The 13840-nt window shown below is 41.7% G+C and overlaps 1 protein-coding gene across 2 annotated transcripts in view; it reads right to left on the minus strand.

The window, feature by feature from the left end:
* adamts6 (ADAM metallopeptidase with thrombospondin type 1 motif, 6) overlaps positions 1-13840 on the minus strand; it is a 128644-nt gene that overhangs the window by 100159 nt on the left and 14645 nt on the right. For both annotated transcript variants that reach the window (XM_057818501.1, XM_057818500.1), the window contains exons 4-7: positions 9609-9780; positions 7550-7728; positions 7378-7461; positions 4903-5051 (exon numbers count right to left, since the gene is read on the minus strand). In XM_057818501.1, coding sequence (XP_057674484.1) covers positions 4903-5051; positions 7378-7461; positions 7550-7728; positions 9609-9780 — 584 coding nt within the window. The remainder of the gene's footprint in view (positions 1-4902; positions 5052-7377; positions 7462-7549; positions 7729-9608; positions 9781-13840) is intronic.

Below are 13840 nucleotides of genomic sequence, written 5' to 3' on the forward strand. Positions count from 1 at the left end.
TTATAATCAAAATTCACGTTCTGTCCTAATTATTTCTTCAGTTCCTGTCCCAGTGGTTTCATTAATTGCTAGTTCTGGTATTTGGTAACACTTTATTTGACAGTGGCACCATAAGACTGTCATAAGACAATCATAATCATGACATGACACTATCATGAGCATAATAAATGCTTATAACAGATGCCATTTAGTGTCATCTGTCATAAGCATTCAATAATGCCCATGATAGTGTCATATAATATGACGGGTCTTATGACACTCTTATGACGCTACTGACAAATAAATCTTTACCAAATCAACAAATAACCCGCACTGGAGTATATGCCGCAGGATTCAAAATGAGGGAAAAAAGTAGCGGCGTATAGTCCGAAAATTACGGTAATTAAAAAATAATAACAAAGCGAATGTGACTCACAGAATGGCTTGCTAAAATTTGCTTAAATATATTGTTCTACGTAAAGGACGTCAACCAAGGTCGGCCCCCCACATTTTTACAACGACAAATCTGGCCCGCTTTGCAAAAAGATTGGACACCCCTGGTGTAAGGAAATCAACTGTGGGAGCAATTATTAGAAAATGGAAGATGTACAAGACCACTGATAAGCTCCCTCGAGCTGGGGCTCCGTGCAAAACCTCACCCCGTGGCGTCAAAATGATAACAAGAACGGTGAGCAAAAATCCCAGAACCACACGGGGGGGCCTAGTGAATGACCTACAGAGAGCTGGGACCACAGTAACAGAGGCTACTATCAGTAACACAATGCGCCGCCAGGGACTCAAATCCTGCACTGCCAGACGTGTCCCCCTGCTGAAGCCAGTACACGTCCAGGCACGTCTACGGTTCGCTAGAGAGCATTTCAATGATCCAGAAGAGGACTGGGAGAATGTGTTATGGTCAGATGAAACCAAAATAGAACTTTTTGGTAGAAACACACATTCTCGTGTTTGGAGGAGAAAGAATACTGAATTGCATCAGAAGAACACCATACCCACTGTGAAGCATTGGGGTGGAAACATCATGCTTTGGGGCTGTTTTTCTGCAAAGGGACCAGGACGACTCATCTGTGTAAAGGAAAGAATGAATGGGCCAAAATACCAGCAACAGTGTGTGAAAGAAAAGCTTGTGAAGAGTTACAGAAAACGTTTGGCCTCCGTTATTGCCAACAAAGGGTACATAACAAAGTATTGAGATGAACTTTTGGTATTGACCAAATACTTATTTTCCACCATGATTTGCAAATAAATTCTTTAAAAACCAAACAATGTGATTTTCTGGGTTTTTTTCCACATTCTGTCTTTCATGGTGGAGGTTTACCCATGTTGACAATTACAGGCCTCTCTAAAATTTTCAAGTGGGAGAACTTGCACAATTAGTGGTTGACTAAATACTTATTTGCCCCTCTCCAAATACCATTTTGATAGATAACAGACACATTGTGTAATATTGCCCTAAAAGTAACACTTGGTAACCTTTTAGTTTTGGTCTACTTTAGCGACACCTGTGGACAAAAGCGGTAGTGTTTTGCCTTAAGGAAGACTGCGTTTCCCATGAGGACCAGCGTACACACACTTAGTGACGTAAAATCATGATGGTGGCCTGTAGATGGATTAAACAACATTTCTGTTTCTAGCGGCTGTGTAAGGGATGAAAAGTGATAAGGTAATGGATCCAATTGTGGCTGAACAATAGCATACACTGCTGGCCATAATCTTCATTTAATTTTGCTTGAAAAAAAAAAATGAAATCATGATCATTTTACACAAAACTCCAAAATGGACCGGACAAAAGTATTGGCACCCTCAGCCTAATACTTGGTAGCACAACCTTTAGACGAAATAACTGCGAACAACCGCTTCCGGTATCCATCAATGAGTTTCTTACAATATTCTGCTGGAATTTTAGACCATTCTTCTTTGGCCAACTGCTCCAGGTCTCAGATATGAAGGGTGCCTTCTCCAAACTGCCATTTTCAGATCTCTCCACAGGTGTTCAATGGGATTCAGGTCTGGAGTCATTGCTGGCCACTTTAGAAGTCTGCAGTGCTTTCGCTCAAACCATTTTCTAGTGCTTTTTGAAGTGTGTTTTGGGTCATTGTCCTGCTTGAAGACCCATGACCTCTGAGGGAGACCCATCTTTCTCACACTAGGCCCTACATTATGCTGCAAAATTTTTGGGGAGTCTTCAGACTTCATAATGCCATGCACACAGTCAAGCAGTCCAGTGCCAGAGGCAGTAAAGCAACCTCAAAACATCAGGGAACCTCCGCCATGTTTGACTGTGGGGAACGTGTTCTTTTCTTTGAAGGCCTATTTTTTTCCACGGTAAACTCTATATATAGCTCTACTTTTGTCTCATCTGACCAGAAAACATTCTTCCAAACAGTTTTTGGCTTTCTCAGGTAAGTTTTGGCAAACTCCAGCCTGGTTTTTTTATGTCTCTGGGTCAGAAGTGGGGTCTTCCTGGGTATCCTACCGTAGAGTCCCTTTTCGGTCAGACGCCGACGGATAGTACGGTGTGACACTGTTGTACCCTCGGACTGCGGGACAGCTTGAACTTGTTTGGATGTTAGTCGAGGTTCTTCATCCACCATCCGCACAATCTTTCGTTGAAATCTCTCCTCAATTTTTCTTTTCCGTCCACATCTCGGGAGGTTAGCCACAGTGCCATTGGCTTTACACTTATTGATGACACTGCACATGGTAGACACAAGAACATTCAGGTCTTTGGAGCTTGCCCATGATTCCTCACAATTTTGCTTCTCAAGCCCTCAGACAGTTCTTTGGTTTTCTTTCTTTTCTCCATGCTCAATGTGGGACACACAAGGACACAGAACAGAGGTTGAGTCAACTTTAATCCATTTTAACGAGCTGCAAGTGTGATTTCGTTATTGCCACCACCTGTTATGTGCCACAGGTAAGTATCAGGTGCTGTTAATTACACAAATTAGAGAAGCATTACATGATTTTTCAAAGGGTGCCAGTACTTTTGTCCGGCCCATTTTGGGAGTTTTGTGTAAAATAATAATGATTGATAATGAATGAATGAAGACGGTACACAAGAAAGCCCGCAAATAGTTTGCTGAAGACATGTCAACAAAGCACATGGATTACTGGAACCATGTCCTATGGTCTGATGAGACAGGCGGGCTTCCTTGTGTACCATCTTCAGAAGTGGGTTCCTCTTGGGGTGACAACCATGCACACCAATTTGATGTAGAGTGCAGCGTATGGTCTGAGCACTAACAGGCTGACCCCCACTTCTTCAATCTCTGCCGCAATGCTGTAACGAGTCACATGACATTTTGGAGGGAAAATGACAAGCAGTACTCAATTGGACATTTAGGAATGTACGTAGTTTCTAAGGGGTGTACTCACTTTTGTTGCCAGGGGTTTAGATATTAATGGCTATATTTGGAGTTATTTTGAGGGGAAAATAAATTAACTATTAAATAGGCTGAACACAGACTACTTTTCATTGTGTCAAAGTGTCATTTTGTCAGTGATGTCCCATGAAAATACCGTAAATTTCGGACTATAAGCCGCTACTTTTTTCCGTCATTTTGAATCCTGCGGTTTATAGTCCAGTGCGGCTTATTTATTTATTTATATGGGTTAATAGTTGGCACTTTATTTGACAGCGGCGTCATAAGACTGTCATAAGACTGTCATAATTATGACATGACACTATCATGAATGCTGAATGCTTACGTCATTGAGTGTCATCTGGCAAATTGTGTCACTAACTCCATTTATGTCAATCTTGGATCTTTTACATCCATTCAAAAGTGAAATAATTTGCCAGATCACACTAAATGACATATGTTAAAAGCATTCACTAATGCTCATGACAGTGTAATGTCATAATTATCTTATCTAATGACAGCCTTATGGCGCCACTGTCAAATAAAGTGTTAACAAATACCATAACTAGCAATTAATGAAACAACTCGAAAAGTAACTGAAAAAATAATTTGCACAGAACATGAATTTTGATTGTTATTTGCATCTGTAGCGGTGCAATGCATGCTAGGAGGCAAGTTGGACAACAACAGTGTTGACAGCAGGTGACAGCAGAGATTGACTGTCTATCCCAAGGGAGCAGCGATGGCCAAATGAAGCTTCTTGAAGCAAAGAAGCTTTGCAGCCAATTGGTTCATAGCTTCATGGTGGTTCATTTGGTCTTATGACAGTCATATGATTACCGTTTAATATCTTTTGGTGTAAATATCCCATAATACAGTGAGGACAGCTGCTGCTTATCTCTGAACCATTGCCCTTTTCGTGCCAAATTTGGTGGGTGGCAGCTTATAGTCAGGTGCACCTTATAGTGCGAAAATTAGGGTACTTAAATATCTGCAGAAATGCGAGGTGTGTACTCACTTTTGTGATACACTGTAGATATAAAAGTAATAAATACATTTTAAAAAATAGCTGCCAAGGAATTAATACTTAGATATAAAATAATAAATAAATTTTAAAAACCATAAAAAAATATTTTTTGACTCAATTCTAATTCTCATTTTTTCTAACGTTAGCATTCATATATTAATAATTTTTACAGTGCAGGAAATACAGTACAAAAATACAACATTGATGGCCGCGTTAGCCAGCCCGCTAGCAGGAAAAAAAAAACGCATTGTCATCCAGGATTAAATCTGCAGCCTGTCAACGAGCGAGAGCACTCCGTTGACAGGAAGCGAAGACGCCGTTCTTGAAACAGAATCAGCGAACAAACACTTGAGTTGCTATAGTTTGCCAGGCCAAACAGTCCTGACAACAATACCGCAGATAAAGCTTTTGGCTCTCGCCGCTTGACAAAGCGCAGAGCAGCGCACCTTCTATTTTCATCTTTATTGGCGTAATAACTGCGAGCGCGCCGGAAAACCCGCGACTCATCCTCACCGCGTGATGAGCACAGCGTTGTCGTGGTGGGCCATCCCGTTCTCCGGAATGCTGTTTCCGCCATCACTGTGGTGGGACAGGATGGACTTTTGCCATTTGCAGAAGCTGTCCAGAGACTTGTCCGCGTGATGGTTGATCTCCAAGTTGGGCTGTGGGGTAGATTGGAAAGGGAATGAATCCTACCCAACAAACGATATGGCGATTCAACGATTATCGAGAAATTGGTCAGGAAATCCTTGTAGGATATTCTACAAAACAACTAATAAACAGAAAAATAAGCTATCTTCATCTTTTGCTTTAAGTTTATCACTAGACATCCAATATATTTGAACTTGGAGGGTGGCAGCGAATGAACCCCTCCCACTTCATACGAGCCCCTCCCACTTCTATGGCCGTCAGTTGCAGCCAATGCCAAGCAACATGGTAATTTCGGGCCATTTCAGGTGGCATGAGCGTATTGACAACCTTTTGGGATGCAAAGTATCACGATATAGCACCATTTCAAGATTTTGTCACACCCCTAGTTGTAGTAGAAGTACAAGGTTTCTACAGGTATCAGCACATCTCATTTAATGCTTTTTAATGCCACTTTAAACTAATTTAATGTGTCTAATTGCATCATGTGTGAATCCCATCAGATGTGTGATAGTCCTTCAGACGAGTGGAAATGCTGAATAGAGGCCGCTCCAGGGCCACGCCACCTACCCAGCCAATCGCGGGGGTTAGCCAGCACTCAACCCTCCTACCGCAGCCTAGGCAAGGGGGCCACCGCCATCCCCCCCAGGACCCAAGGTAGTCCCCCGGACCATTCGCGCCTCCATTGACCAGCCTTTAAGGCAGTGGTTCCCAAACCGGTCCTCAAGGACCCCTGTGGGTCCTGGTTTTTGTTCCTACCGATCGAGCACAGACTGTTTAACCATGAGGTTTCTGCTAAAACAAGCAGCACCTGACTACAATCAACTGATTAAACTTGTAAAACACCAGATTGGTACACATGTGTCATCCTGTTTTGTCGGAAAGAAATGCAGCACCCACAGCGGCCCGATGTGGAATAGTTTGGGAAACCCTGCTTTAAGGAAAGGATGAGGGGACGCGCCCCCACCCCCCACGCCCGACCCCACCAACGCCCGGCCCACCGGCCACCGCTGCAACCTCCCAACCGACACGGCACACCACGGGACCCTCATGGCCCACTAGGCCCAGGGGCAGGACAGGATCCCCACCCGGAGGGGGCAACATCCCACCGACCCACCGGCACTCAGCTGGCAACCCGTGCTGGGGCCCTGATTAAAAAAGAGAGAGGAAGGCAGACGCAGGAGCCTGGGCCCTCAGCACCCCACCCCTCCAACCCCTCCACCCCCGCAACCGGCAGCACAGACAAAGAGGAGGCCCCGCTCCAGGAGCCATACCATAAAAAAAAGTGTGGGACCCACCTACCACCCTTTATACTGGCTGCCAGGTCCCCGACTAGCAGCCATTGCAGCACCGTGATGGGATTGTGTGGGGAGGATAGTGCAGTGTATGCATTAAATAAAATAGAAGCGCCCGGCTGAGGGCAGTGGGACCACCGCATGGAAGTTCTTCCCAGCCATAAATCCTACAATCACTCGTCAAACCTCCCCCATGAGTATCATGTATGCGGTGTGTTAAAAGAGGTGCAGCAATGGCGGGGCCGACAGTGGGGAGACAATTGTCACATCACCCCTGTACCCAACCGGTCCCAGCCGCCCCATGTCCTCGGTGTATGATGCATTCGAATCAAGGGGAAGCCGCCCCAGGACTGTACGGCCCCGTTCCGACTTTCACAAAAGACCTGAATGAGTGTGTAAGTGCCAAAAGTGAAAGATATTTACACTGCAAAGTTAAGAGTGCTTCAGTTAGGAGTCAGGCTCCTGTAGGTGGGGCCTAGAAGCACCGGCCAAAGGGCAAGAGAAGCACCAGGGCCATGATAACTCGGCGCCCCAGACCACATCCAGCGCCATCTCGCCTGGTGCATCCCCAATGGGTGCCACATACGCGCCGACGACCAGGGCACAACGACCCCCCCAAACGAGACAACAAGCCCCACCCCAGAACCCTGGGAGGGCCTGCGAATGACCGCACCGACAGAAGGGTAGCGCTGGCTGCCGCAGGCCCAGAGAGGCAGGCAGAGCCGGAGACAGACCCAAGGGACATAGGCGTAGCCCCCCACCACCACTCCCCCGGGCCCAGAGTGGTGTGCAGTATGGTACCAGGGAGCATGTCTTGGTACCGGACACCACGTTTTTAATCCCTCTTGTTAATACATTGACTGAGTGGACTGGCAGCCCTTCTACCTAAAATGGATTGGACATCTATCACCCAATGTGTCTTTTTCAACCGATTCTAATCCTGTGTTTAACAACTGAAAATTTGAGGATTTCAAGTCCTCGGTGAAAAGGTTTGGACACCCGTGAAATGAACCATCATAGTGAAGTTGACCATTTATTTCCTCACCTGGTCTTCGGTCAGAATAATGAGCCGTGTCACGATGATGTTCACAACATTTCCTAGACTGGCATCGCGGTAAAGTTTGGCAACCTGACCTCCAGAAAAGAAGAAAAGACACAAAGTCAGACAAATGGCGCCCATCAGGGGGCGCCCTCCGAGAAAGCGAGATCAAACTTACAATATTCATAACGGACAGGATGTAGTGCTCAATGTCTTTGCGACCGTGGTAGCCCACCATCATCTTGTCGGCCACCACCAGCGTCTCCACGAAACGCTCGGTGCTGACGGAGCGCCGCGTTCGTCGGGCACCATCAGCCGACGCCCGGACCGGGGAGAGGGTGTCGTTTTTAACCAAATCTGTAAACCACAACAAATAGTACAGTTTACAAAGAAAATTCAAAGCTATGCAGTCGCTTCGAGTGATAAATGAAACCTTTGAACCTCGCAGCTCTCGCCATTCGCTTTATGACCCAGATGCTCTGGGAATAAGCGTTAAGATCGTACGTGTCAGGGCATGTCGGCTTCCTGCCCGTGACAGCTTTTCGCTGGTTCTTATAAGACCCTGTGACCTCAATATTCAGCTGGTTCTCCTTCCTTTTGCGAACTAGTAGAAAAATGTGAATGTCTCGATAACTATCGTCGTCAATGGCAGAGGTTCTTAACCGTGCTTAAGCTTTTCACGGACAGTGAACATCTATGAAAAAATTAGCATTAGCTTAACTCATTCAACAGCCCAGATGAGTGAGTATACGTGTTTTGGTAGTTAGTAATTGATATTGAAATCAGATATTGACGGGAATAAACGTCCAATCCGTTATAACGGGGTCATTCGATCGCTTACAGCCCCTCACAGTTGACATGAATCAGACGTCTATTGCCGTCAATGGCAACCAAAGACTGAAGCGTTGTGCGGTCACAATTAAAAAAATAATAATACAAATTCCCACAGCAAATTATAGAGACCAAACTTATTTGAATTTAGGTCTTTATTTTTCTTCTTTTTAATTCATTCCAGTTTTTTTTTTTTTTTTTTTTTTTTTTTTTTCAGGTTTAAGTTTTTTTTTAAATTAATTTTATTTAGTTTTAAATTATTCACCTTTTTATTAGTTTTTTTTTTGGGGGGGGGTTTATTTGGGTTTTTTTGTTTGTTTTTTTAAATCAATTTTATTCCGTTTTAAAGTATTCATATTTTTATTCCACTCATGTTTTTTTAATTTGTGTTTTAATTTTTTAAATCAATTTAATCAATTTAATTTTAAACTATATTTTTATTACTCATGTTTTCTTAATTTGCGTTTTAAATTTTTTATTCATTTTTCATATTGCTGTTTTTTATGAGTTTGTGTTTTGTTTTTATTTATTTTATTCAATTCTAAATCATTCTCATCACTCATGTTTTTAATTAGTTTTTTTCCTAATTTAATTCTAAATTATTAATATTTTATTACTCATTTTTTTTATTTGTATTTTATTTTTTATTAATCTTAATTCATTTTAAATTATTCATATTTTTAATGCTGTTTTTTATAGTTTTTTTTTATTTATAAAATTTTAAATCATTTATATTTTCATCAGTTTTTTTAATTTGCGTTTTTTGTACTAATTTTAAATTATTCATATTTTTATTACTCATTTATTTATTTGCTTTTTACTTTATTAATTTTATTTAATTTCAAATTATTCATATTTTTGTGACTAATGTTTTAATTGTATTTGTATATTTAATTTATTGCTATTTAAATAACTGATATTTCCCTAAAATTGATTCATTTCTTTGTGAATTATCCATATTTTTTACTGCTCATGTTTTTTAAATTACTTTTAAATTATTCATATTTTTGTAACTAATCGTTTTGTTTAATTTGCATTTTTTTAATGATTACAACGTATTACTATTTAAATAATTGATATGTTTTTCCCCAAAATCAATTAATTTCATTTTTTAATTATTCATATTTGTTTTTATTACTCATCGTATTTTATAATTGCAGTTTTTATCTTAAAATTCATTTTCATGTACAACTATTTAAAAATTGATTCATTTTATTTAAAATTTTTCATGCATTTTCTTTTAATTGCACATCACAAAATACATGCAGGTAACACTAATACAGTACAACAATTGGATGTCCAATGTGGGCCGCAATTTTAGTAGGTTCCTTGGCTAAAACCTGTGAAACACTCATCTTGACTTGCTAACCATGAACCTCTTTGAGAAACCACGATGATGGACCCACCTGAAATGCCGCAGCTAAACTCCCGGCTCTGTCCCTGCGACGAGGGTATGGCGGATATTTTATAAATAACGTGTTGCTGTGCTTCCTCCGGGTTCCAGTTGCCGGTGGGGGAGGATCTGTTCTTTAGCGGCTCGATTAAATACTGCTCATCTTCCGTTGTGATGACACCGTGCTTTTCAGGGTGAAAGAAGAATGACGAAGCAAAGAGGTTATAAACAGAAAATTCATATTTTCACATTAGCTTTGATGAAATCTGAGAGATAAAGATGTTTAATCTACTCTAATTTAGATGGTACGCCGTCCATAAAATAGCAAATACAATGTAGTTACCGTATTTTCCGGACTATAAGTCACACTTTTATTTAGACTTTGGTTGAGCCAGTGACTTATACTCAGATGCGCCCGATATATTGTCAAAATTTAACACCTTTATATATGTTAAACTGAGCAACCATGGAGTAAACATTACCCTGCAACCAGCCGTCAGAGGGCACTCTTTTTTTTTTTTTTAAAACCTGTCTTGTTCAGGTGCTTAAAACGGAGAATGGAATCTGAGTGTCCTATTGGACTGAACAGTTTTAATGTATACATTTAGTAGGTGAAAGCAGCTGGGCATAAGCAGTAGGGCTTATGGGGGGACGGATAGGAAAACAGAAGAGGAGAGACAGAGACAGAAGAGGAAAAGAACAAACAACGACAAAAAATACAATTAACACCTACACTACCTATGAATATAGCAGTTCTATTGTTAGCTATTTGTATTTCCCGTGGACACCATGTGGGAGGCCTTATGGCCAAGGAGGGTGGGGTGAGTCAAAAAGAGATGTGATTGTACCCAATATGTGTATCACTTGTAAGTGTGGATATGTTGACATGTTATTCTATGGTGCCTGATCACAAATCCTGGCACCAACAGTTTCTCTACTTGAGTCTACTATTTGAGTCTTGTGTGAAATTGCACCCATTCATGCATGAATCCCATCAGACGTGTGATAATCCTGTAGACAAGTGGAAATCCTGCGCGGGGGCTGCCCCAGGGCCACGGCCCCTCCCCAGCCAATCGGTAGTGGTGAGCAAACGCGGCCAATCCCTCCTCCTGCAGCTCAGGCAAGGGGGCCACCGCCATCCCCCCGGGACCCAGGATAGTCCCCCGAACCATACGCGCCCCCATTAACCGGCCTTCAGGAAAGGGTGAGGGGACGCGGCACCACTGCCCGCCCCCAACACTGCCCGCCCACCCTGCATACCAACCACTGCCGCCGCAACTCCCAGCCAGCATGCTACACTGCGGGACTTCTACGGCCCACCAGGCCCGGGGCAGGACAGGCCCCCCACCAAGAGTGGGCGACGCCTCGCCGGCCCACGGCACTCAGCCGGCGAACCACACTGGTGGATACCCGGGTAGAGAAGTGAGGGGAAGGTGGAAGCAGGAGACCACCGCAAGGCAGCGCGGGACCAGAGCCCCGATCCCCCAACCCCAGCCCCGCAATTGGCTGCCCAGGTGATGAGGAGGTCCCGCCCAAGGAGCCAACCCATAAAGACAAGTGTGGGACCCACCTACTGCTCTATTACTGAGGCTAACAGGTCCGCGACTGGCAGCCATTACCCAGCACCGTGAAGGGATTGTGTGGGAAGGGTAATGTGGTGTATACATTAAAAAATGGAGCGCGCTCTTGGCTGGTGATTAAGAATTAGCCAAGAAATGTTAGTGAGCTAACAGTACTGACTATATTTATACTAGGGCTGTCAAAATTATCGCGTTAACAGGCGGTAATTAATTTTTTAAATTAATCACGTTAAAATATTTGACGCAATTAACGCACATGCCCCGCTCAAACAGATTAAAATGACAGTACAGTGTAATGTCCGCTTGTTACTTGTTTTTTTTGTGTTTGGCGCCCTCTGCTGGCGCTTGGGTCCAACTGCTTTTATGGGTTAGTACCATGAGTGAGCATGGTGTAATTATTGACATAAAAAATGGCGAGCCACGAGTTTATTTTTTGATTGAAAATTTTACAAATTTTAATAAAACGAAAATATTAAGAGGGGTTTTAATAACTTGTACTAACATTTATCTTTTAAGAACTACAAGTCTTTCTATCCATGGATAACTTTAAGAGAATGTTAATAATGTTAATGCCATCTTGTTGATTTATTGTTATTATAAACAAATACAGTACTTATGTACCGTATGTTGAATGTATATATCCGTCTTGTGTCTTATCTTTCCATTCCAACAATAATTTACAGAAAAATAATATTCTATAGATGGTTTGAATTGCGATTAACTACGATTAATTAATTTTTAAGCTGTAATTAACTTGATTAAAAAATTTAATCGTTTGACAGCCCTAATTTATACATTACCAAACCGTATAGCTAATAATGATTGACTCAATGATTAAATGATATAATAAAGACGTTTGATGTACGTTTTCATTTTAACTCTTTGATTTTGCTTGCCTCTAGTCCGCTAGTCCGCAGTAGTGCTTCCTACTGTATTGTACTTTACGACTACAGGGTATATACGGCTTGTATTTATCTTATTTTCAATAATAGCTGCTGAAATGAGTTCGTTTGTTTATTTTGAGTGGAAATATAGGCCGGCTGGAGTTGTATTTGTCCTGACTGTTTTCGACAAGCGCTCAGAAGGAGTTAAAGCTACACAAAGTAGCTACAGAAATCTGGACAGTCTTAAATTGTCTCTGAAACCACGTGACGGAACATTTTGGAAGGTAGCTTAGCTACAACTTGGTCACTTGCAACTAGTAACCAACACAGAGAGCTAATGTGGATAATGGGAGGTCACTACAGTTAAGATAAGCTAAGCTAAGCTAACAGGACTGTCAGTGAGCTGAATATTAGCCAAAACCGTGAGCACGCGATAAAAGTAGTGCTGGACAGTAGTAGCTTGCTAAGCAAAAAGGCGCTAGCGTTAGCAATAGCAGCACTACTTTTATTAGTGACTGTCAGTGTTGTTAATCTTACTGAAAAAAAGTAATTAATTATAGTTACAAATTACTTCTCCCAAAAAGTAATTGCGTTAGTAACTCAATTACCTGTAAGAGTAATTAGTTACTTGGCAAAGTAATTGGTGATAATTACTTTTTTTTTTTTTTTCCTCCCAAAAAAAAAAAAAAAAAAAAAAAAAAAAAAACATTGGCCACACTATGTTAAGTTTTTTGTGAAGGTTTTTGGTACAATTGGCCCGAGCCCAATTCTTTACCCTAATTTACTCTTTACCCTGAATCAACTGTTAAAAGTTGTTAGAATTGCTCCCATGATTGCATTAGTTCCCTTCTCTCTACTTTCGACATATGAAAATTTTAAAACTGTTTCACCATTTAAAGATTGATTCAAGTCAAGATTTTGCCGATTTAGAAGTATTTTATATAAAAAGTTACTTAGGTTCGCTAGGAAGGTTCTCTACAACAGAGCCGTCCTAAAAAGTCTACTGCTTCAAGATGGCGGCTGTCTACTAACGCATTTAGTGCCATGTCTGTCATTTTGCATCTAGTTATATCTATATACAGTACATGTGATATCTACCATGTCTACCATAACATGCGGGTGTAGTTTGAAGGCTATCGGCTACAACATGTATTATTGGAGCTACCTAGCATCGCGTTTGTTCGGCGTCACCACTTTCTTGCCTCCTCCACACTCCTGCTCTGCTCTGTCGTCTCGGTGAGTCCGTCTCCCTCAGACTTTTCGACCAATATAGTAACGCATAGTAACGCATGCCTTTCCGTCCTCAGTAACGGTAACGGCGTTGCCAAGATGAGAAAAGTAATTAATTAGATTACCCACTACTGAAAAAAAAAACGCCGTTATATTGTAACGCCGTTATTAACAACACTGGTGACTGTGCCGTGGTTTTGGCAGCTGTTCAATTTCTTGTATTAATACTAGTTACTGGCTCTGAGCTACTTGGCAATAAACTTTTAAATATAAATCCAGTGCGACTTATTTTTTTACTGTTTGACACATTTTTTGACTTGTTGAACTTGCACTCCAAAGGGATTTATAGTCGGAAAATACGGTTATGTTTGATTGGCATTAGAATTGTGAGGGATTCCTTCAAAAAAATGACTCTCTCATAAGCGCAACTTGTTCAAATTACATTCGGTGACCCATATCTGTTATTTTTGCATCTCCTCCAAGCCACAAAGAGACACGAAGCCAAACATTTGGTATTTAAATACGTAATCTTTTAGCAGGCAGTCAAACAA

This window comes from Corythoichthys intestinalis, chromosome 17, assembly GCF_030265065.1.
Source record: "Corythoichthys intestinalis isolate RoL2023-P3 chromosome 17, ASM3026506v1, whole genome shotgun sequence".
In the NCBI taxonomy this organism is placed as follows: domain Eukaryota; kingdom Metazoa; phylum Chordata; class Actinopteri; order Syngnathiformes; family Syngnathidae; genus Corythoichthys; species Corythoichthys intestinalis.